The sequence below is a fragment of the Brachycentrus maculatus genome, unplaced genomic scaffold, assembly GCF_059751285.1.
Source record: "Brachycentrus maculatus isolate JH-2025_06_01 unplaced genomic scaffold, ASM5975128v1 h1tg000670l, whole genome shotgun sequence".
Taxonomy (NCBI): Eukaryota; Metazoa; Arthropoda; class Insecta; order Trichoptera; family Brachycentridae; genus Brachycentrus; species Brachycentrus maculatus.
The window spans coordinates 29,104-55,293 of NW_028281403.1; the positions used below are offsets into that span (position 1 = coordinate 29,104).

At 32.1% G+C, this 26,190-nt stretch overlaps 2 protein-coding genes across 2 annotated transcripts in view; one reads left to right on the forward strand and one right to left on the reverse strand.

Annotated features, from left to right (window-relative positions):
* The first annotated feature begins 1,140 nt into the window (after positions 1–1,140).
* On the forward strand, positions 1,141–4,986 carry LOC148300690 (acyl-coenzyme A thioesterase 13-like). The gene is made up of 3 exons (XM_088274427.1): positions 1,141–1,484; positions 3,415–3,602; positions 4,654–4,986. The coding sequence occupies exons 1-3, from the start codon at positions 1,398–1,400 to the stop codon at positions 4,811–4,813; spliced, it is 435 nt and encodes a 144-aa protein (XP_088130553.1). The 5' UTR covers positions 1,141–1,397; the 3' UTR covers positions 4,814–4,986.
* A 107-nt stretch (positions 4,987–5,093) lies between these two features.
* The window catches only part of Pxn (Peroxidasin), a 60,802-nt gene continuing 39,705 nt past the window's right edge, over positions 5,094–26,190 (reverse strand). Inside the window, exons 2-7 of the mRNA XM_088274426.1 lie at positions 24,074–24,289; positions 19,356–19,427; positions 14,492–14,727; positions 12,626–12,922; positions 11,486–11,758; positions 5,094–10,333 (exon numbers count right to left, since the gene is read on the reverse strand). Of these exons, the coding sequence (XP_088130552.1) occupies positions 7,374–10,333; positions 11,486–11,758; positions 12,626–12,922; positions 14,492–14,727; positions 19,356–19,427; positions 24,074–24,289 (4,054 nt within the window). The 3' untranslated portion in view covers positions 5,094–7,373. The remainder of the gene's footprint in view (positions 10,334–11,485; positions 11,759–12,625; positions 12,923–14,491; positions 14,728–19,355; positions 19,428–24,073; positions 24,290–26,190) is intronic.

Below are 26,190 nucleotides of genomic sequence, written 5' to 3' on the forward strand. Positions count from 1 at the left end.
ACTAAATCACATCACATCAGTAATTGAAAAGGTTTAATTTTTAATAGTGCTCCAATATTATTGGGTTGCTGTAGCTGGTGACAAGTGTGTAAGGAAAGTGGTTTACTGATGAATGTTGGTCAGTGATGGGATTCAAAATTTCCAAGAACCGGTTAGCCCTTTAGGTACTTCCCCTACCCTCTCTATAAAAAATAGTTTTTACATTTATTAATTTTTTTATTCTGCACATAAACAGAACATTCACATAACAACTAAGAATGCTCTATTTATATATTAGTAGGTACAAATTGAAAAGTCAATTAAAAGTAATGTAACAATGTTGTAGAACATATATATATATATATATATATATATATATATATATATATATATATATATATATATATATATATATATATATATATATATATATATATATATATATATATATATATATATATATATATATATATATATATATATATATATATATATATATATATATATATATATATATATATATATATATATATATATATATATATATATATATATATATATATATATATATATATATATATATATATATATATATATATATATATATATATTTATATATATATATACTTATCCTGGCCACTCTTATGCAAAATGATGACAAGCTTCCCGGTGAGGATACTGACAGTGAAGTCCGTTTAATATGTATATTCCTGACAAGCCAAGTGAATATGGCATAAAAAGCCTGTGTGACAGTGGTATTAAGTACATAATAAACGGAATGCCTTATTTGGGAAGAGGAACCTTATTTGTGAAGAGGCCAGTGAACATCGATGTTTTGTTTCATGAGTATAAGTAAATTATCTATAATATAATTCTTCTTTTATATGCGTAAATAAAAAATTAAATAAAATTTATTGACAAAAATTAATAAACCTTAACCTGCAGCTGTTCAAAACACATGCGTCAATTTTACGCATGATTTTCTTTTCCATAATACACAATATGATTATCTTTCTAGGGTTAAAAATAAATCGTGTCATTTTACGCAATATATCAATGTGTAATCTAGAATAATTTTACTAGGTAGGTACTATCGGTAAAAAAATCGATCATGCCCATTCCTATCATGAGCAAAATTTATTGTCTTTGGTCTTTTTTGTCTTTAGTCAAAAAATATTCAAAATCTGTCAATGTCATTTTTCGTTTTCGATGTTTTTGGTTTTATTAATGTTTACCATTGTAGTATTTTAAATATATATTTGGGCACTGAGTTACTACTGCTCCTCAAAGTATTTTAGAAAGTAGTTTATTTTATGAAATATCATTTTAGCTTTGAAATATTATTTTAGCTTCAATCACGTGTTACGTAAAGTTTGGTTCGGCGCTCGAAGAAATACTTAATATATTCCATAATCAAAATGACCACTCAGAAAGGAATGGCATTGTTAAAAGTGGTTACAGACTTCATAAGCAAGACGAATGGCTACGATAAAGTACTAGACAAGGTAGTTTTTAATAATTTTAAGCTATTTGTATAAATGTTTTGTATTGCATATTTTGCGAAAGGGGCTCACGTCATTTAAAAACGGCGTTGAAAGTTCAATTTCAAAAAGTTCAGTTTATCCTCGTTGATCTTATGGTTATGAAATATGTATGGTCATATGGATTTAAAATATATGTTTTGAATTGTGTAAATAATGAAACCAAATACCATCAAGGACATGTTCATAAATGACGGTATTGGAGAAAAACAAACATAGTTATCTCCAAACTAATCCTTTGGCTACTATGCCGTTTTATTTTTAAAAAAATGTAAGATTATTCAAGTTGTGGCCTTAGAAAATAAAATACAGTTGCTAACGTGTCCTATCCAATGGCAGTATAGCTGGATACCCACAAATTCGTAAAAAAAATAAATTTACAGTTCTCCATTTGTCACCCAGTGGCATTGTTTTTTTTTGTCCTTTTATGCTTATATTATTTTTTGACATCTCATCAAAGATGAAGAAGAATATGGAAGCTGGGCATTTACGGGGCTGACGACCATCATAGGCTGGTTTAAGTGATCACTTTACACACATGTAACATTTACCAATTCTACCCATTATTGACAACCACACTACTCAAATTCTTGGATGTTCAATATATATGAACCAATTCAGAAACATTCTTATTGAATCACTAGAACTTCACTAGAGACATCTATTAGTGAGATGAAAAGGTTAAACAATAAAACAACAAAAAGCTTTTATACTTACATCAAATATGAAATATAGCCGTAAAATAAAATAGGTATAAGATGTATATATTGTCAAACTAAAAATTGGTGTGTTGACATGTCATGTACGTTTTCAGTACAAAAGTATCTCTTGAAAGGTTCCAAAACTCATTGAAGAATGTAGTTTTATCACTCGGGAGGAATGTCTAATTTACATACCCTATAAAGGATTGTGTAAGACTCGTTTTGTGCTTATAACAGCCGATATAATCAATATTTTCATTCATCATATTGTTTTGCAAAATTCGCCTTTGTAAAAACGTTGTTTTCGTAAGTTGGTAACGAATGACGTCACAGAAACAAATTCACACTGCTACTATTACAGCTCTATAAAGCAGATATAAAAAGGGATACGTCCCATAACACACCCGATGACGTAAAATTTGATGACGTATAGCGGTGTCCGTTTTTCATTTTATTAAAATATTTAATGTTTAAACCTTCATATCTCTCTTACTTCTCTACAGATTTCAATAAGAATATTACCGATAGTCCTGTTGTTTTTTCATATTAATTTATTAGCTAATAAACCAACATCATGAGAAAAATCCATCATCAATTTCTATCATTTATTGGATTCCTTAACCTTTTCAATGCTGGAAAGTATTAATATAGCCATACCCAGCAGGCTGTGATTTAAAAAAAAAAATTAAAACCTAAAAAAACATTTTTTTATATACAGATGTAAAGAAAATTATGAATACTTACCAAATATATACCGTTTGAGCTGCCATTTACTCAGAAAAATACAGTTTAAATATTTACAAAAAGTCAGGGTTATCACCATTGTCAGATTCGTAGAGAGCGTCAACGCGCTCGTGCAGCAAACCAGTTAAATATATCCAAGTTTTATCTAAATTTATTAAATCATATCCGCTCTCTAAGTGCAGCATATGGAGTCCACAAACTGTCTCCAGGTTTTTCTGTCGGCTGCAAGCTCCCTTGCATCCTCCCGAGTCAGATCCGCGTCCCGAAGTTCTGACGAGAACTGCCGACGAATTGTCAGCAGTGGTCGTCCTGGGCGGCGCGAACCTGATGCCTTGTAAAAGAGGCAAGCTTGATTAAGGCTCTCAGGAGGCATGCGGAGTACATGACCAAGCCAACTGAATTTATCTAAATTTGGAAGAATCCAATCTATTAACAATTAATATTTCCAGGTTAAATTAGTTTCTGGTGGCAATGGGTTGTGCACTGCTGAATTCCAAGTGGGCCCAGAACATCTGAACGGGGGAGGTGGTCTCCACGGCGGGTTCATCGCAACATTAGTGGATTCTATTTCAACATATGCCCTCATGACCTCCGAGAATGGTGTTAATGCAGGTGTTTCAGTAGACATCAATATCAGGTAGGAGATTCAGGAAAAGGCAATATTTGCAAACATAGAATTCATTATACTGGAGATCACAGGAGAGGTCACACTGTTCACATCCATTTTTTTTAAAGAAAGTGTATTATATTTTTTAGTTGAAAATGTATAAAAAAATAATCATATACTTTTTTAACAAGTAATAATATTTACAACATTTTAAGTGTGTCCAAATACTTGTTCACAAAATCTGGATTATCTCCAATTACAGGAGTTATTTTCATATTATTTTTTTTATTTTTTATTTTTTGACATCTCATCAAAGATGAAGAAGAATATGGAAGTCTGGGCATTTACGGGGCTGACGACCGTCATTGGCTGGTTTAAGTGGCCACTTTACACACGTGTAACATTCACCAATTCTACCCATTATTGACAACCACACTACTCAAATTCTTGGAAGTTCTATATATATGAACCAATTTAGAAACCTTGTTCTTGAATCACTAGAACTTCACTAGAGACATCTATTGGTGAGATGTAAAGAAGCTTTTTTATTAAGCAGAAACTCTTATATTAGTATGTGAGGTCTGAATCCTGGATTATAATCACACACATGAGAAACGCCAGAAAATACCATTTTCATTTTTATTATTTTTTTAAGCTTATAATTTGACTAGATAATTTATTTACAACATTTTGAGTGTGTCCAAATACTTGTTCACAAAATCTGGATTATCTCCAATTACAGGAGTTATTTTCATATTATTTTTTGACATCTCATCAAAGATGAAGAAGAACAAGGTTTCTAAATTGGTTCATATATATAGAACTTCCAAGAATTTGAGTAATAATAAGTAATAATAAGTAATAATATGTTGAGCCAACTCGTAAGTTCGGACGATCAGACTTCCATCTTCTTTTATATAAAGAGGAACGATTGATATTTCATATCGTGTTGAGACACCTATAATGTGAACTAATTTCCTTAATTTGGGCCATTTGTAACTTGAATCTCTGATGGTTTTCATCCCATCATGTATTAAAAAAAACTATACTTTAGATTAATTTTTTATTTTATAAATTACAGTTATTTAAAAGGCGCCCGCGAAGGAGATGACATAGTGGTTGATGCACGTACTATTAAGTCTGGAAGGACTCTGGCATTTTTGGACGTCGAGCTTAGAAAGAAAAACACAAATGTTATAATTGCTAGAGGAACTCACACTAAATTTATAGGACAAGTGTAACAGTTCACTTGTGAAATAGCAAATTTGTGTGCAAAGGTTATTGTAACTAAAAATCATATTGGTGTGAATGAGTTTTGATATACATATTATACTTAATTATTATGAATAAAAAACTTAAATTAAGTAATATTATTTCTTGTAAATATATAAAAATAAAATGAAAAAAAAATCTATTTTATTTTATTTTTATTTTTATTTAATATATTTTTTAAATGGTAAAAAATGGAGTATTTTGCCCTTCTTATTAAGTACAAATATTAACATAGTAAATAATTTTTTTTGTGTAAAATAATCACATGTTTTATCATCAGCAAAAAATAACATTAAACAAGCATGACATGACAATTTTTATCTTTCTAATTTGTTGTAGGACCAAATATTTTTATTCATTTTCATACTATAAAAAAATTCCAATAAATTTTTCAACTTTAAAAAAAAAGTAAAATATCAGTTGTGATTACATATTATTGATTTGATCATGGTATTGGTTCTATTTTTATTTCCACTATTATGTTTCGTGATATTTTTTTGTTTTTGTTGATATGATTAAAAAAAAAATTCCAGGATTATCTTTATGCAGTTTTCTATTATTTTGCACTTAAAGATATTTTAATGATAGTGATAAATATTTTGATTATAAGTTTCTTCATTAAAAAATACACAACTAAAGAGGGCTAATAATTACCTAGACAGCATGGACGCTTTGTTGCTTAGAACAGTTACACGACATTGTTCTTTATGCGTGTATATAAGGTCTAAAGTGTATTATAAATCTGAGAGTATTAAAAAATATTATCAGCAAAAAATCATTATTTTTATATTAGCCACATCGCACACTCCTTTCAACAACTTCATATTTAAAAAAACTTGATTTTTCAGGAGATCGTTTTTAAAGTTAAAGAATATAATAAAACGTATTAAAAATAAATATCAAGGCACTTATTGAACTTTTTACTGTGCAACAGATCTTTTTAGGCAAAACCTGAGGATTTTTCTCCATTTACATAAAATTTAGTATATTAAAAAAATTTATTAAACAATACCTTTTTTTTTCTTTTCAAAATGAAAAAATAACACTTTCTGCCCTATAGCCGGTTAATATTATATCAAATTAAAAATATGCAACTTTTACTGGGATAAAGTACATTTTCTGGGCATTCTGAAAACATGCACGACTGAAAATTGACGATATCGAAATATGACGTTGAAAGGAGTGAGCGACATGTCCTCAATTTATTTTATAATTTTATCAAGGTTTAGTATAAAAAGGTAAAAAAACTTGGGTATGATAATATTATGTCTTGCTTTGAATTTCCCTTTAAGAATGAACCTGATAAAGTTAAAAGCAAATATTCAACCAAGAATTCATTCCGTTTAATTAACTGTTCTCCAGCTTCCATCTTAGACCCATTCTAAGATTTTTTTTTGCATGTAAACAAATACCAGTACTTATCCAAGCCATGCAGTAATGGAATAAAATTAATCTCGCAATACACAAAGTATTGTTACTATTGGTTGACGAGGGGTGGGCAGAAGACATATCTCCTGCCTCTGGAATATACGAGATTGGACGCAGATCAGGACCGTCAAGGCGCTGTTTAGAGCTGTTCAAGACAAGGACAATTACTCTCAAGTGATGGTCGACGTCAGGGGGACCTGACATGACACGCACAGAAGAAAATAGTTACAATTGTATATAGTACTGATGACATAAGTTATACGCTAAGTGATACGCTAACTTTACATGCGAAATTCTAGTACAGTTTTGGATTAGCATTTCTATAACTAAAAATCAAGTTAATTTACATGAATTTGGTATTTTTAAACGGTAAATATTTACCTCCACATGATTTATTTAAAAATACAAATATGATAATTTTAAGATGTTTGGCTGTAAACTTTACAAGTTGAAGCACTTTATCTTAATTCCTGTTGGTATATTATTTTACAAGTTATTTTTTCGGACACTCTGCTGTTGTTGATTGCTTGATTAAGATACAACTTTGCCCTTTTACTGTACATTTTTCATTAATGTAAAAACTCAATTGAGAACATTAATTATTAAATCACTTAAAATTATTTGGTATTATATGAACAGAAGTTTTAAATATAATCACAATATATGTATGGAAGCTCTTTTAACGGAGGTTGTTAACGGTGTTTTATTAATAGTTTACTATTATAGCAATTTTACATTGTACATACATATAAACACGGTGTTCTATTTTACTGGCCAAATAGAATGATATGTATTTCAGTTTGTTTCTGCAACCGTTTTGCTCATTCTTACAATAATGGAGATGTATTGTTAATTTACAATAGCTGCTGACCATTAACATCTCTTGTTATCTCTTCAGATTGACATATTGAATATTGGTTAGATCTGTTAGGGCTGAGATTGTTAACTCTATTGTTAGCTTTGAATTGTAGTTTGTAATAATGTAGTGTTTGTTTTGTTTTTAAGTCATCTAACTATACTTATAAATACAGCAGGACTATTAGAATATTATCACTCATTTTTATACATATTTATAAATAGTATGTAAAATAAAGTGATTCTTCAATTATTTGGTTCAGAAAACATATCTGTTTTAGATGTTTTTGTTTTAAGGTTTTTTTCTTTTTCACATTTCTGTTTACAATTTTCATCCAATTGTTTGATCTCTTCCTCTCGCTTTTTTATTCCAGTTTTCACCACCGTTAGAATATTTTCCACAGATTCTATTATGTTCATATATTCTTCCAGACTTTCTGGCTTCCTGTTTTTAATTTTTTTGGCTTCATCAAGTAGAGCTTCCAATGATCTCCTCTGTCTTGTATGATGCGATGAAGCTATATTGCAGAATCCACCCTCGCAGTCCGTACAGTCGGCCCACATTCGTAAATCTACTTTTGGTATCTGATCACACGTAATGTAACCGCCTTGCAATTCAGGAAGCATAAACAGGTTGTGTGTTACTTTATCAATATCATCTCCATTGTCACACAGTATTTTGGATAGTGTCACTTGTTTGATTTGCAATAATTGATCCGGTTTGAACACGGAAGGATTTTCATACCAAAAGCGATCTCCATCCCTGAGTCTTTGGAATTGTTCTATTAAAAGACATTGGAATAACGGACCAACTTTAGCACCTTCAATTTGGTCTTCCAATATTCCCCCGACCCATACATCTATATTGTGAACATCACCATATAATTCCCAAAGTTTTCGTCGGACTTGCGGATTTGATATTTCATGTTTTAAGTCATCAAATGAGCTCGCTTCTGTTAGATTGCAATACTTTCTCCATTGTGTATAAGAAGGAATTGCGTGGTCTCTTGATCTTTGAATATTCATTGCAGCCAGATCTAAAGCGACGGCATGCGCGACTTGGAATAGTTTTTCAGTTAATTCAGAATTCAGATTTTGTCCAGGTGTTTTTAGTTTTGCTGGAACTGTAAATAAGCCCCTGAGCAAAGGATCAACACCGCCTTCTTCTACTAAACGCCAAGATGAAAAGAACGCTTTGTGTAGTGGAAGATGCCCTTCTGGAATCTCATTAAAATTCTTATCTAATCTTTGGAGCACTGGATTGATTAATGAATGGCCGAAACGAAGTGCAGCAGTGGCAAATACATTTGATATAGTTGGATTTATCGATGGATTGTAATTCTTATATTCACCCAGTTTTTGCATTCCTGATGGACCTAATATGATTGGCAGCCAGTGATTATAAGTAATGTGCTGCATCTCTGCTCCTACTATTTTTCTTGCCTCGTTATACAGAACGTCACCATGCCAATGAGGGTTGAACTCCCTCAGTTGTTTAGCAATTCTATTGTGTTCACGGAACCATATAGTATGCATAGCGAGTAAGCCGATTTGTTCATTGGCTCTTATGTCTCCTGCTGCAAAACATTTTATATTATCTTCCAATGCACCTCGTCTACAATCCATTTCGTGAGTCCCGGAGGAATATGGAAGAAGTGCCTTTTTTCCAGGGAAAATTGCTCCATTTCTCATCAATCCTTCATTTGTTGTCAAGTTTCGTAGGTCCAGCGCAACATAATCAGCAAACCCATATACTTGAGAGGCATCTATGTACGACGTTAACTGATTTATTTGTTCTCTTGGTTGTAACTCGTTAAAAAATACCGAAGTCATTCCAGATCCACAAACAGAACTGGATCTGATGAAATCTATGCATCTTCTATTTCCGATTCTAGCGTCCCCTTCTGGTACGTCTATAGGGAAGCAGGGTGCGGCATATTCGCATGATCTTTTACAGTCTATGCCGTCCCAACTTTGTGAACTTATTGACGGAGTAGCGTGATCCAAATCATGGTCTAGAAATTGTCCCCATTGCATGACCATGTGTGAAATTTTACTGTCTGGTGTAACTTCTTCTGTTGTTATCAGTTTGGATGATACTAATCTGGCACTCGGTAAAGTATAGTTGTTATATTTTCTGGTCTTTGACCAACCAACAGGTTGACCAAAACCATTTTCGTAAATGGGTCTCATAATTCTCCTAAATCCCGTGCTGGATGCTCCCCAAGTAGGATTGTCAAAGTTGTTACATGTTCCGTCTAAAGATCTATACTTAGCGTGGTAACACATGTTAGTGCAGTTCGTGTTCAGCCTGTGAGAAATGCAGCCGGATAACTTTGCTACCAAGTTTAAGTGTTCCGGTGATAGTAGTTCTTTGTAGTTAAAGTCGGTGCGTATGTTTACAGATTTTCCTTGATTCACTAGGCGACGTATGTTGACGAGAGTCCTTTCATATACTTCCCCGGCCCTGGCTAACTCTCTATCTGCGGCGTTCGGGTAGCGAATAATTCTATACAGATCTCCCATGTTCGGACTGATGGTGCCATTTCCAAATAGAGAATCTACTGTCCTGTTGATAGCCAAGTCTACTTCTCTTGTGGCTTCAGCGAATGCGATTTTAACAAATTTGTCACCAGGTTTGTGCAAGGTTTCTGTGATAATTGTAACAAAACCCGACGATGTGGCTCTTCCATATTCGTTGACAGCTGTACATTCATATCGCCCGCTGTCCTGTTCTGTTACATTTGTTATGTATAAATTACCGCCATGCGATATCCTGTGCCTGTCTGTTTGGAATACATTTGTTCCATCCTTTTTCCAGGTTATTATGGGCTTAGGATTACCTTCACTTTTACACGGAAGTTCGATTTTACTTCCTATAAATGTTTCTACGTCCTCTGGTTTGTAAACAAGCCGAGGTGAAGTGACTGCAATCTTCTTAATCTTCAATTCAGTAGATTGTTCAGTAAATCCTTGCTCATTTTCTGCCCGACATAAATAGATACCAGAGTCAGCTTCTTGAACCGATTTGAACAATACTTTATTGCTTTTGATGGCTATTTTTTCGGATGTTTGAAGAAGGAATCCATTTTTATACCATGTAATTATTGGTTGGGGAAATCCCTCAACAACACATGTCAAATTGAGTTGTTGCCCGTGTTTGTAAGCAGATGGTTCCTTGAGAATATCCAGTCCTTTAGGGGGTGCTGAAAATTAAACCAAAAACATGAGAACCAGATTTACAAAAGGAAAAGTATTTACACTCCAATTGGTAACTTTGAACACTTTTTTACCATAGGGTATTATCACTCTGGAGGAATATCTAATTTAACACACTCAAACTATAAAGGATTGTGTAAGACTCGTTTTGTGTTTATAACAGCCGGTATAATGTATATTTTCATTCATCATATTCTTTTACAAAATTCGCCTTCGTAAAAATGTTAGTAACGAATGACGTCACAGAAACGAATCCACACTACTACTATTACAGCTCTATAAAGCAGATAAATAAAGGAATACACCCCATAACACACCCGATGATGTAAAATTTTATGACGTATAGCGGTGTCCGTTTTTCGTTTTATTAAAATATCTAAAGTTTAAACCTTCATATCTCCCTTACTTGTCTACAGATTTCAATAAGAATGTTACCGATAGTCTTGTGATTTTTCATTTTAATTTATTAGCCAATAATAACACATCATGAGAACAATCCATTAATTTTTGGTATAAAAATTATTGTCTAAATACTTTTGCGTATTGAGGCATAGTCTTGAATATTATAAATTCTACATTTAATAATTTAATATGATTGTACATTTATATTTAATTAATTTCCAATAAAAGGCGTTTATAGTTATTCGGTAAATTAGTATAACATTATTAATCTAAATAAAATTGTATTGTTTTTTAGTATGATATATGAATCAATTATTTGATATATTGTGTCTTGTATTTTTCTTTAAAAAACAATATAATTTTGATCTGGATCAGCTTATAAAAGAAGTTTAAAAGTGATTATACCATAACCAAATTCAAAATATGTTACATAATTTATATTTGAAGCACTAACTTTGTCATTTTCCATTTTATAATTAAAATGTAACTTTGTTACAATTTATATTGATTTTAAAACAAAGTTACATTTTAATTTTGAAATTTGTAATTTAAAAAGTAATAATAATGTTCATGTCACTGCACCATCTATTGCATAGATACAAATTATCGAGACTAGTATTTGTATTTTATCCAAAATACTATAACCCGATAGTTTAAAACCCAGATCTATTGTATTGGTTATGATTATCCTTATCCTAAACATGGTTTTGATTTTTTAAAATCTAAAAAATATTTACCAAACATTGAAATGGTTGCGACAGCATGTATTTTGCCATTAATGTTTTCCGCTTCACATTTGTACTCTCCAGTGTCATTTTCATTCATGTCGTTGATGACTAGGGTTCCTCCATCAACAAGTTGAATTTTTTTAGACAGCGCCATTCTTTTACCATTATGGAACCAAGAAATATACGGGTGTGGTTTTCCCTTGGCTTCACATTCCAGGAATACGGCTAGTTGGCCATTCTTAATGGTTTTACTTTTTGGAGTCCTTATGAACTTTGGGGGCACTGCAAAAGTTGGTTTGAACATATTTTTTAGTAAGTATTATGAGCTCTATCTTCAAAATTTGAGCATCAATTTAAAAAAAATTGTATAAAAGAGAAAGAGGCGAATGAATTTTATTTTGTTTAATATCTCCTGATTCTCATCTGCACTTAATAGTTTGTAGGGTACTGTATCGCATCGATATAGTTCTAACTTGATTGTTAAGTATGTCACTCACTCCTTTCAACAACGTCATATTTCAAAAAAACTTGATTTTTCAGGAGATCGTTTTAAAATTTTAAAAATATAATAAAATGTATTAAAAATTAATAACAAGCCATTTATTGAAATTTTTACAGTGCAACAGATCTTTTTAGGTAAAACCTGAATGTTTTTTCTCCGTTAGAAAAATATTTAGTATATTTAAAAAAACAATTAAACAATCCCTTTTTTTCAAAATGCAAAAACAACACTTTTTGCCCTGTAGCGGGTAAATATTAAGTTTAAAATATGCCGTTTTGCTGGGATATAGTACATTTTCTGGACATTCCGAAAACATGCACAACTGAAAATTGTCAATTTTTGATATATGACGTTGTTGAAAGGATTGAGTGATGTGTCATATTGATTGGTCCCACTAAATGGAAGCGAGACATCAATCATGAACCGCATTCTTCTAATCATTCACACACAAAAACAAATGTTTTCTTTTAAATTGCTACTAACGCATTAATTATAATTTTGGAAAAGCCTTCCTGTAGAGGAAACCGGAGGCTTAAGAACTCAATGACTGGTCTTTAGCCCCTAAAATACCTACAGTGTCACATTCCCTTCTAATAAAACAAGTTAAAACTGTATTTTTAAAGTTTAAAATATTTTTTTATCATTACCTTCAGTTGGTGCTCCTTCATTATTTAAGACCATTTTAGCTGCACTAGATTTTGTCACTCCGAGGGCATTCTTTGCCTCGCATTCATAGAAGCCTTCATCCTCTTCGTCAGGGTTATCTATCTGCAGAGATCCATCCTCTAATATTTGGTATTTGGTATCGTAGTAGAGGACTTCGTTAGAATTTTTTATCCATGATATTTCCGGTATCGGGTCACCATTTACTTGGCACGAAAAAACGGCTTTGCCTCCGAATTTCACTTCGATATCTTTTGGTCCGTCCATTATCGAGGGTTTCTCTGAAAGAAGAAATTTCTTATTTTCCTTGATGATTTTAATATACTTTACGCTGTATGAAAAAAACATCTAAAAAATATCGTCTAAAAAAGAGAAAATGGTGACATTTGCTAAGGTGAAAACAATTTGGGGTCAAATCATGCAAGGTTCTGTCTATTTGCTTTCTCATTTAAATCTCTGATTTTTAGGATAATACTAGGTACTTCTTCTATCACATTGCTTCTCTGTAAGAGTAGGCAGAGAGGATAGAATGCAACGCTCGTCTGTCCTGACATACACTCCTAGCTTTCTCTTCATCCTTACATGTAGTCATACATACCTCCCTTTTTGGATCTGATTGATTTGTTAATGCCAAGACTTTCTTGGTCATTCTTTTCTAGCATTCATATTCGCCAGTTATATTCTCTTAGTTATTCTCTCACTTACCACATCCCTTCACAAACTACCTAGAAGAATGACTAATTTGTTTTAATTAGCCCTAACGTAGCCTTACATTCCTTTCTAATATCTTTATATTTTTGATTCTGTCATACATCAGATAATAATGAATTGTTTTACTTTGTTGTACCTCACCCCATATGGTTTTCACCTTTGCAATTTTACATAGATAATACAAAAGCAATCGCATTTACACACTGCAAACATGAAATAAGTATATATTGATAATAAATTATACTACGATAAAAACAGCTTTAAATTTAGTAATATAACTTTTCCGATTATTTTTGAGTTGCTATACTGATATAACATTTCAACGCTGGGAGTTAGTATGAAATCTACATGGTACATTAATAAAAAATAAATATATATATTTTACTATATTTGTCAATGTATTAATATATTAGGACATATTGTACATTCCAATGAAAAACTGCAATCATTGTTAAATAAATAGGCCTTTTCAAAAGAGAAACTTCTTAGACGGCAATTCAATCATCCATAATTGTACGAGAAATGTGGTGAAATTTCAAGGACGCGTCACGTTTATTAAGCACATTTCGTTACATGAGAGAGAAAAAATATATGACGTACATAGAAGGAGAAAGAGAGCTAGCTATACATTCTGACGCCACGGGAGTGGAGCAAAAGAGAGATGTTAACATAACGATACACAGCGATAGAATAAGAGAGTGTCGCGCATGCGCGCGTTGTAGATGTACACGTCAGACGCTATATATAAACAGCTGAACGCTTTATATACGTAATATTTATTGTTATTTTATTTTCATTATCAAATTTACTTCATTTGTAGGTATCTAAGCGCCGTGTGAATAACATCGATCTTAAGAAAAAAATAAAAGCTCATTACATTTAAATCTTGAAAAAATATACAAAAAAGACTATTATATCTTTTACTATATAACATTAAACCACGAGTGTAAGTCCCTCTCCAAGCACAAGAGCACAGTCTCTTTTATGGAGAGGCACAGCGAATCGAAATATAAAAGTTTTCCATATGTATAAATGATTCAAATGTTATAAATAAAAATGTAAATATATTAAATAAAAATTAAAAAAAAAGTAGGTACATATAATAATTTGTGAAAAAATCACTGAAAGTCCTTATTTACCACAGTGCAGATCGTTTTTGTCCATGTTCACGATGGACAGGCCTTTCATGTTAACGGGTGAGCCGCAAGTAGCGGCCGCCTGCAGGTGGTTCCTTCCCTCATCCACCATTTTGATGAACCACACGATGGAGCAGTCGCAGACGATGGCGTTGCTGTCCAGCCGCAGCCTCTTGAGGTTCGGCAGGTAGTCGAAGGCGCTGGGGGGGATGTGCCTGATGCGATTGTTGTGCAGAAACCTGAAATTTATCACCAATTAAGTATGGACGTACATGTACGGCCATAACAAAATTTCATCAAAAGAGTACGGTCGCACTTGTAATTAAAGCCCGGTGACATTTGTATCTAAAATGGCACTTGTATTGCCATCTGTGGTTGTATTTAAACAATAAAATCACATTGATAGACTTTGCGTTCAACTTGTTGATCTCCATTTAAATTTATGTATTAAATGTTAAATCAAACACTGATTTTTTGAGTCTACTAAGTTGTATTTCATTGTTAAAAAACACACAAACAAAACAATTTTGTGACAATTGTTTCGCGTAGTTATGGCATTTTTCGAAAATCAGTGTTTGATTTAAAATTTAATACAAATATTACCTAAGTATTAACCTATCGGGAGTATAACCGTTCAGTACGGCCATACCAAAGGGGTATGGCCGTACATGTACGGCCGCGCTTGTAATTAAAGCCCGGTGACATTCGTATCTAAATTGGCACTATCTAAATTGGCAATATAATCACAAAGTAAATCATGTTTACTGGTGTAAATATTTTTTTATTCAAGAAAATATGTTTACAGCATCGACTATGATAAAAGTAAAAAAAAAATAGCAAAAAAACCTCACTCCCTAAATACAGATTTGTCCGCAGAAACTCACTGCACAGGTTAATTTATTAAAAAAAACATATTACATACATAAGTCATATTATATATACATATAATATTCCCGATGAGTAATTCATTAAGTTTGGAATAAGGCCCTTACAATATATTGCCTATACCCAAATTGACCAGCTGCCTGATAACGTGGTAATATTTTTCTTTGTAAATTGGTTGTAAATAATATGTAAAGTGGGTGTATAATAATAAAATAAACAATGTGTTGCTTTGTAATTAAAGTTTATAATTAAAGTTTATTCTTAATTTATCTTTATAATATGTTTTTATCTATCTATCTGATTCTGACAGTCCAGCATATTATATTTTTTCTATCGGAAGTCTTTTGTTTTATTCTGTGCGACGCATGCGACATCTGGTGGTAGGACTGTTTTATGTAGGTACTATTTGTAAGTACTTAATAAAATGTATAGGTAGGTACCTAGGTATTTTATTACATGTATAATAAAACCCAGTTAATCCAAAATAATGAACCGGAAAAAATCTTTATGGAAAGATATTTGTGTTAGTGATTAGTTATATATTCTCATTTGTTTCCTTTTTTTTTTTTCTTTATTTAAAATTCTTTTGCATTACATAAATTCAAAAACAAAAAATATTTATAAAAATAAAAATAAATACAAAAAAAGATCCCACAAAGGCATGGCCTGTGTGTGGGTATACAAAATAAATAGTCATAGTACAGGGTATAAGGGTATAGGTTTCTAAGTATAGTTAGTTAATACAAAAACATACACTTTAAACATACTTCTTACCTTACTGTTTTTTTGAAATATGCCTATCAACCATACCCGTTTATTGTTTTACATTTTATATTTTTCTCTGTGTTTTGTTTACTTTTTTATTATTTTTTAACTTCCTTATTTCGCTCACTCCTTTCAAGAACTTCATAAATTAAAAAACTTGATTTTCCAGGAGAACGTTTTTAAAGTTTAAAAATATAATACAATGTATTAAAAATAAATATTAAGCCACTTATTGAACTTTTTACTGTGCAACATATCTTTTTAGGTAAAACCTGAATGTTTTTTCTCCATTTGAAAAATATTTAGTATATTTAAAAAAAAATATTGAACAATACCTTTTCTTCAAAATGCAAAAACAACACTTTCTGCCCTGTTGCGGGTAAATATTAAGATAAAAATATGCCTCTTTTGCTGGGATATAGTACATTTTCTGGGCATTCCGAAAACATGCAAAACTGAAAATTGAATTTTTTTTGATTTATGCGTTCTTGAAAGGAGTGAGCGATTTGTGTTTCAGTCTTCTTCACATTAATCCCATATCCCAAAATGAGAAACGTAAATTACTAGTCGCGAATATTATATAGGTACGTATTTGACTTATGTAATATGTTTTAAAAATAAATAAATTATTGCTCTAGCTACCAAAAATATACAAAACCTGTCCAGTGGGCTGATCACATACGAAAGTTAACGAGTTACTGCCTAGTCAAGATAACTTCAAATTTACATCCGCACTTTCATTTCTAACGATTACAAACAGGTTGCCAATCAGTTTTGCCAGAAAGTTAATCATACCTAGGCCTACTATATTAATGAAGCTCCAAACCGGGATAAGAGGGATAGGTAGAAAAAAAAACAAATACAGTGAAACCTCTTATAACGAGCATAATTTGTTAAGCGAAACATTTTTTCCCATAGAAATCAATGTAAAATACGAATGCGTTCCATGCCGAAAGAATATTCAATTTTCGTGTATTTTTTGTTAATTTTTATTTATATAGATTGAGAATAAATACAGAATCTTTATTAAGATAAATAAAAGGGCACTGCATCATATTGAAGCAATGTTAGCTTGATCGTTAATTGTTTGAAGATGTGAAGATGAATTGTTTGAGTTTGAAGATGATTAGTCCTGCGCATCAGGTATCATTTTAGGGTAATAATAAATAAATATTAGAATGCATTACTTATATTAAAAATTATTAATATTAATAATAAAAATAATAATATTAGCAACAATCGGCAGGTATGTATGAGGAGACGCATGAACGTGGAAGAGGCGAAGAATGTTTGCAAAGACAGAGTGGTGTGGCGTTCTATTCTCTCTGCCTACCCCTTCGGGGAAGCGGCGTGATGGTTAGTTAGTTAGTTATAAGAGTGAAATATTACCGATATTTATTCGTACCCACTAGGGAATCGAGCCCGGGACCATCAGTACGATAGCCATACGCACTCACCACTACATTACAGAGGCGAATAATCAAAAGATAACACAAAAAGTGAACGAAAAGATAAACTCATGATGTCCGCCTCTGTGGTATAATGGTTAGCGCGTTTAGCTACCGTGCTGGAGGTCCCGGGTTCGATTCCCAAGGGGGGCGAATAAAAATAAGTGATTTTTTCACTGTTATATTTATTCAATTTTACCCTAGATTGGTACCTGAAGTGGAGGGCTGATCACCTTTCCTTCGTGTGTTAACGATCAAGATAACACTGCGTTTATGTGATGCAGTGCCCTATGCACCATCGGGTGCAGATGAGGGTTTGAAGAATATTTTTTAACAAAAAAAAATGCATCCAATGTTGCATAAGATATCCGGTGACATCGTCGTTTCATCGTTTTCGTAACGTTAATTTGATCTTCATTTGATGAATTTCTTCAAAAAAATATGATGCACATGTTTCAACATTATTAGATTAGATTTATATTTAGATTAAGTTTATAAATTAATCACTTTCTAAGAAATTACTCTTATGTTGAAATATGAAATATACTTTATTATTATATTTTGTTGCGGTTTCTACTAACCGCATAACTTGATACCAGGAATCTTGTTTCCAATTGCATTTTATAAAAATGTGTACTCTAAAACTATTGATTCACTGAATTTTTCACTCTAATATTTATTCAAAGTCCGCTTTGCTTCATGTGATCAAGATAACAGTGCGTTTATATGATTCAGCGCCCATGCACCATCGGGTTCGGATGAGGGTTTGAAGAGATTAAATTAGTTGGCATGTGTTTCTTTAGATAGTTCAGACTGGTAATGAAATAAATATAAACATCAGAAATAACGAATAATTTTAACAATTGGAATATTTATTGTACCTGCAGACAGTTGGTAGAATTTCATATTGAATTGTTGAGTAATATATCCAAAATTGAACACGGTTATTGGATTGAATTCTACTTTTATTTTACATATATATGATAATATGTTACTCGTTTCGTCTTATTCAGACATTATCAATTATTGTTAGCATATAAGTATAACAATTCTTGTTAGACTGTATATAAGGACATTTTGTAAACATTTTTAGTCATATATTATCTTATATAAATAAATAAAAGTATAATTCAATCCAATAATCGTGTCCATTTTGGATATATTACCCAACGATTGAAAATATATCGCTCACTCCTTTCAAGAACGTCATAAATATAAAAAAACTTGATTTTTCAGGAGAACGTTTTTAAAGTTTAAAAATATAATACAATGTATTAAAAATAAATATCAAGCCACTTATTGAACTTTTTACTGTGCAACAGATCTTTTTAGGTAAAATCTGAAGGTTTTTTTTCCATTTGAAAAATATTTAATATATTAAAAAAAATAATTAAACAATACCTTTTCTTCAAAATGCAAAAACATCACTTTCTGCCCTGTAGCGGGTAAATATTGAATAAAAAAATATGCATCTTTTGCTGGGATATAGTACATTTTCTGGGCATTCCGAAAACATACACGATTTAAAATGGACGATTTTTGATTTATGATGTTCTTGAAAGGGGTGAGCGATATTAGAAAAAAATATTTCCATAATTTCGGTTAAATAAATTTACTCGGTGTTTTCGAGAGGGATTATTCAAAGTTACATTGAATGTTTATTTTACGATAGAAACACTTGAATTCAAATAAAAATAGTGTATTTTTTTAAAATACTTAATTAAAAAAAAAATAAACGTTTGTAGAATCAGTAAATAAATATTACTTACAATCTTTCGAGCAGTGGCAGGTCCGAGAAGACTGCGTTGGTGAAAGATTCGATTTTGTTAAAATGGAGATACCTGAAACATAAAGATGGAAACGGGTGAGTTATGATATATAAATGTTCAAATGGGGAAACACGGAGAGATGCAAGGCCGATACAAGTATTAAAGTTAAAATTTAAGGAGCTAGTTTGAATACGCACTAGGAATGAGTAAAAAAGAGTAAAATAAATTTCCGAGGCAAATATAGGTGAAAGACAGAATATTTTTTTAAAGAATGTACCGTAGTACTTGAATTTTGATGTGTTACTTGAGCCCAGAACAAAAAAAAATAGATCGTGGTATCGATCGAAGTATCGTGACAATAAGTGTCTCCTGTCAGGGAAACAATGAATCATGTCGATACGTTCATTATTGTAGACCAAATACAGATTTAAATATTTTTTTGTACTGGGCTCAAGTATCACATCAATATTCAAGTAGCCCCGTTCTACGGTAAATATTTCGTTAAAGTTTTTTTATGTATTTTTATGAACCCGATGACACACTGCTTGAATTTTATTGTATCGGGACTTCATATTTAACATTTTATGTATTAACGTTAATGTTTATTTTGTACCTTATTCAATAAATACTGATTGATAATTAGTTTTATATTTTTAATATCTCAACATGATGAAGAAGAATGTGAAAGTCTGTATAGGGTTTACCACCTATCATATTATAGACCTATCACATTACACACTTGTACTATTCACCATTCTACCCGTGATTGACACCACGACCATCGTACTCGAATTTTGGAAGTCATACAGACACCCTTTTATTTGTACGGTAGGTATCTAAGTATTTGGACACACTCAAAATGTAGTAAATAACTAGTTATATTATTTTTTGATATCTCATCAAAGATGAAGAAGAATATAGAAGTCTGGGCATTTACGGGGCTTACGACCGTCATAGGCTGGTTTAAGTGATCACTTTACACACGTGTAACATTCACCAATTCTACCCATTATTGACAACCACATTACTCAAATTCTTGGAAGTTCTATATATATGAAGCAATTTAGAAACCTTGTTCATGAATCACCAGCCTATGACGGTCGTAAGCCCCGTAAATGCCCAGACTTCTATATTCTTCTTCATCTTTGATGAGATATCAAAAAATAATATGAAAATAACTCCTGTAATTGGAGATAATCCAGATTTTGTGAACAAGTATTTGGACACACTCAAAATGTTGTAAATAACTAGTTACATTATTTTTCACGGTTCAATGAGTTATTAGCCAGAACTGGTTCCGTTTCCGTTTATGTTACAAAGTTGTATAAAATATTTTCCAGTGATATTATTTATCAACATTTTGAGTGTCCAAATACTTGTTCACAAATCTGGATTATCTCCAACTATAGGAGTATTTTTCATTTTATTTTTAAATTTTTATCAAAGATGAAGAAGAATTGGGAAGTCTGGGCATTTACGGGGCTGGCGACCGTCATAGGCTGGTTTAAGTGAAAGGTCTAAATAATAACAAAAACAAAATTAATAAAAAAAACTGTTCTATCAATAAGGAGAGGAGTACGTTAAGGGGAGGGGGGTTATATATTACAACCCCTTTCCTTATTTATATAACAGTTTTCTTTATTAATTACGTTTTAGTTATCATTTAGACCTGAAGATGGAAGCTTAGCTTACGAAACTAGTAGTCATAAATAAACTCAAGTGGTAAAAAACAAGTGTTTCATTTAATAAATTTATAATTTTTATTTTGTTTGTAAATAAAAGTAAGACTTGACACTAGCATAAATATCCTCTTCCCGGGTGACTGCCAAATTAATAATAAGAACAAAAGAATAATAAGATTATAACCGTTCACGAAATTCTTTTAAAAAATATTTAAGAATTACAAATATTACCTCACATTCAAATGAAAGAGTTTCTGCTTGATAAAAAAGCCTTCCTCATCTCAACAAAGATGTCTCTAGGAACTCTCGCATACTATATATTTAAAATTTTGAACAATATATCTACAAGTTTCAATAATTTCAGTAGTGTGGTTGTCAATCATGTGTAGAATTGGTGAATGTTGCACTGTGTAAAGCGATCAATTAAACTAGCCTATGACGGTCGTAATCCCTGTAAATGCCCAACCTTCCATATTCTTCTTCATCCATGTCGAGACGTAAAAAATTACTCCTAAATGGAGATAATCCAGATTTGCAAACAAGTATTTGGACACACTCGAAATGTTGTAAATAATTTATCAATTGTTATTTATTATAACTTTCGTATTAATAAAATAGTGTCACATTTTATATAAAACCTTAGGCGGATCCCCGTGACGTTGTTAAGGGACCCCAAATCAGTTTGATTTTTTACGGACCCCCTGAATGATCCAGGGTACAGGGTACTGGGGGTCTATAAGGACCACTTTGAGAACCACTGATATGGAGGTGCGATACGAAGTAATGATTTGGTTGTGAAATGTAATAAACATGAGTTACTGTCAGCCGTAAAACGTCAATTACTTCTTGTCTCTTCTGTTGTCTGCGTATTTAAAGTCGGTTCATTAACAGATAGAGGAGTAGTCGCATTAAACCGTGAAGTATATGGTTTTTCTGCTTGAATGATGCTTTGTTTTATGAGTAACACTTTGACATACAGTCGGTCTGCATTAATTAATTTATGTAACACGAAATTACACGATCGAGAATAATCAAACTACTAAACGTAGAATATTATAAAATTAAACAGAGTGTTACGATTTAATTTTTTTTAAATCATAGATCATTTACCAAAGAACGAGGTCTAACATCGCTCACTCCTTTCAAGAACGTCATAAATCAAAAAAATTCAGGAGAACGATTTTAAAGTTTAAAAATAAAACACAATGTATAAAAAATAAATATCAAGCCACTTATTTAACTTTTAGCTGTGCAACAGATCTTTTTAGGTAAAACCTGAAGGTTTTTTCTCCATTTGAACAGTATTTAATATATTTAAAAAAAAAAATTAAACAATACCTTTTCTTCAAAATGCAAAAACAACATATTCTGCCCTCTAGTGGGTAAATATTAAGTTAAAATATGCCTCTTTTGCTGGGATATAGTACATTTTCTGCCCTATAGTGGGTAAATATTAAGTTAAAAATATGCCTCTTTTGCTGGGATATAGTACATTTTCTGGGCATTCCGAAAACATGCACAACTGAAAATTGACGATTTTTGATTTATGACGTTCTTGAAAGGAGTGAGTGACATGTCAACAGCAACTTCACTACGTTAAAAGCTCGGTTATATTGCCATGAAAAAAATGTTTAATAAAGTAATAATATATTATATATTATATAGGTGTCTCAATAGAGATGAAACATGTATTCTTCTTATGCGTTGAGCAGATGGAAGTATGAGCATTTCAAAGATAACGACTTAGCACTGGCACGCCATGGCGGGGTTAAGTGATCACTTCATATACTTGTGCAACGTTCACTATTCTGCCCATTGTTTTATATTCATATTCCATTAGTTTTATTTTCATTGTTTACAGCTAAAATACACACACACATACACACACACACACACACACATAAAAAAAAATTGAACACATGTATAATTCTACTTATTGAGGTTTATTTCATTACACACTACTAGTTTCGAAAACTACAGATGTTTTTAACAACAAATGATTACAAAAACATCAGTTTTCGTTACAAACAAAAAACACTTGTTTTTTACCACTTGAGTATTAAATTTTAACGACTAGTATATAAACTGGTTAGTTTATATTCAAACCCGTAGATGAGAGTATCTTTAGCTTCCGAAACTAGTCATTATAATAAAATACTCAATGTCTATTTACTATTAAATAATGTCTTACTACGAAGTGAATGCCGAAACAATAAATAACTCATCTGTTTTTGTGATCTGTTGATGAAAACATCTCTGATATTCAAAACAAGTAGTGTGTAATGAAATGAAACTCAATAATTGGTATTATACGAGTGTTTAATTTGAAAAATAATCGACATATCCTTCCAAAACGTTAATGCCGAATCAATAAATAATACCTTATGTAAATTACAGAAATATTTGAATAAAACAACTTGCAAATGGATCAGGGAAATAAGCGAGATCGAAGATATCGTTAGGTGGGGAAGGCAACGAATGAGAAAATGGTATGCGCATGTGAGGAGAATGGAACCATCCAGACTACCCACATCGCATTATACGGCCAACCCCATGGTAGAAGACTCCTTTTTTTTTACTATGGGAATTGCATTTATTATTTACCTTGCTTATTATGTACAAGGTTTATGGATCATTTAGTGGATTTTTGTTTTTTCTAGCTAATTAAATATGTTTTTATTTGAATCTGTGTTGGTAACAGGAGGGATAATCCAGTGTTGGCTAAACAGGAACTTCTCAGCATTTGCTCATTGCTAGGAGGAAACCACGTTGCACTCCTCAGGAGAAGGCGGACTGTTGACTGTCATCAGCAGACCCTCCGTTCCACTAGAAGAGGGTTCGGCATTTTGTGTCCTACTTTGGTTTATGTTACCAATGTCCTTCACTATTTTAATGGACCTAGAAAGACGGTAGACGACTCCTGGGCAGACCACCAAAGAGATGGGTCGATAGCTGGGAATCGACATAGCAGGAGGCTAATCCCTCTTAAAAACAGGCCACAAGGCCTACAACAAGATAAGAAGAAGAAGAACTTACAAATGTTCCATATTGTCGAGGCCGTTGAACGCCCCATCGTCGAGGTGGTGTATCCTGTTATTGTACAGGTACAGGTACTTGAGGCTCGACAGTCCGGCGAACGCGTCGTCCCGAATGGTGGTCAGGTGGTTGTGATTGAGCAGTAGAGTCGTGAGGTATTTCTGGTTACTGAACGCGCCCTTAGGGATGTCCTTGATCTTGTTGAAGCGGAGATCTCTGTGAACAAAATTACCACGATATAACTTCATACCTTAATATTGACATGTCGCTCACTCCTTTCAACAACGTCATATATAAAAAACTTGATTTTTCAGGAGATCGTTTTTAAAGTTGAAGAATATAACAAAATGTATCTATTTACGAGGCGAATATAAGTGGAAAAAAGAGCAGAGGAAGACCGAGAAAAACATGGCACGATCAGGTGTGCCAAATACTTGAAAGTGGTCAGGTTAGGAGTCGTAACAATCGGCGGGTATGTATGAGGAGATGCATGAACGTGGAAGAGGCAAAGAATTTTTGCAAAGACAGAGTGGTGTGGCATTCTATTCTCTCTGCCTACCCCTGCAGAGAAGCGGCGTTATAGTTAGTTAGTTAGTTAGTTTACATAAATATCAAGCCACTTATTGAATTTTTTACTGTATTACACATCTTTTTAGGAAAAACTTTTTTTTTTCAAAAACTTTTTTTTCAAAATTTTATGTGTTTTGTTGGTGGAGTTCTTTTTTTACATTTTATTTTATATTTTTATATCTAATTTAACATAAAATACACCCAAAGAAAAGAAGAAAAAAGTAAAAATAAATAAAAACTAATAATGCAAGAAGTTTCACTTTTTTGATTGAATTTTATTTCCTTTATAAATACAGAACATAAAAAAAAACATTTAAAAATAATTTCAGTTTTAAAATCGGACTATGATATTTTTCTTCTGTAGACCATAATGAAATCCTTGATTAGGTTTGATCACATCTTTTAATGAGTCGGCGACAATCTTTAATTATAAATCCAATTAACGAAAAAACTCTACATATTTTACGTTTTTTATGTAATTTACTGTATTTAGGATGTCATGTTTACTTGGTTTTAATTCGCAGTACCGGTAAAATTGAAAAAAAAAAAAGTAATTTCAGTACGATGCGATGGTTAAATACTTGATTGTAGAGCTTTTTGTCTCCTCTTCTTATGTTATTACTGCACTTTACTGGCTGGCGGGCAAAAAGGGAATTAAAATGGAAGACACCGCGTCGGGGATGCATTTTTTCATTAAAAATAATTTTAATATTTTATCCAGATGAAAGTATATTTCTCTCGAAAAGGGTAAAATTCTGCTTTTTCTTTAGAGAAAAAGTCCAATATGTCGTAAAAAAATTAAAAATTATCGTTTAAAGGAGTACTCGACATTAAATTAAGGATTTTATTCTTCTCTCTACTCATTGATTCACAGAGTACTACAAAGATGTAAGCAGTGTTATATTGATTGTTATATACACGAAGGAAATGTTATCAGCCCTGCGGGGTAAAAACCTTCTCTAACCCTTATCCGCACCCAATGGTGCATAGGGCACTGCATCGTATTGACGCAGTGTTATCTTAATCGTTAACAAATGAAAGCGAGGTGATCACCCCTGCGCTTCAGGGACCAGTCCAAGGTATTATTAAATAAAGTGTAAAATCACTAAATTTTATTTTCACCGCCCCTGGGAATCAAACCCGCGACCTCCAGCACTGTAGCTAAACACGCTAACCATTACACCACAGAGAAAGACAATGTATTCAGGGTTAAATCCCTCTTCTTCTCTCTACTCAGCGATTCACAGATTACTACATCGATTTAAGCAGTATTATATTGATCGTTATACACACGATGGAAATGTTATCAGCCCTGCACGTTAGATACCAGTCCAGGGTAATATTAAATAAATATTTGAGTGAAAAATCATTCATATGTATTTCGACCCCCCTGGGAATCGAATCCGGGACCTCTAGCTAAACGGGCAGACCACTGCACTACGGAGTCGAACTAAAACTAAGTTTTATTTATTGTTTGGGCATTAACTTTGTGGTAAGACATGTTACAATGATTAAAGAAAACACTTCGCTTTTTACCACTTGAGTTT

Bases quoted from the DNA above. Each gene is read 5' to 3' on its own strand.
- LOC148300690 (XM_088274427.1), top strand. From the start codon at position 1,398: ATGACCACTCAGAAAGGAATGGCATTGTTAAAAGTGGTTACAGACTTC. The intron at 1,485-3,414 runs GTAGTTTTTAAT...TAATATTTCCAG, and splicing joins ACGATAAAGTACTAGACAAG to GTTAAATTAGTTTCTGGTGG. The intron at 3,603-4,653 runs GTAGGAGATTCA...TATAAATTACAG, and splicing joins TCAGTAGACATCAATATCAG to TTATTTAAAAGGCGCCCGCG.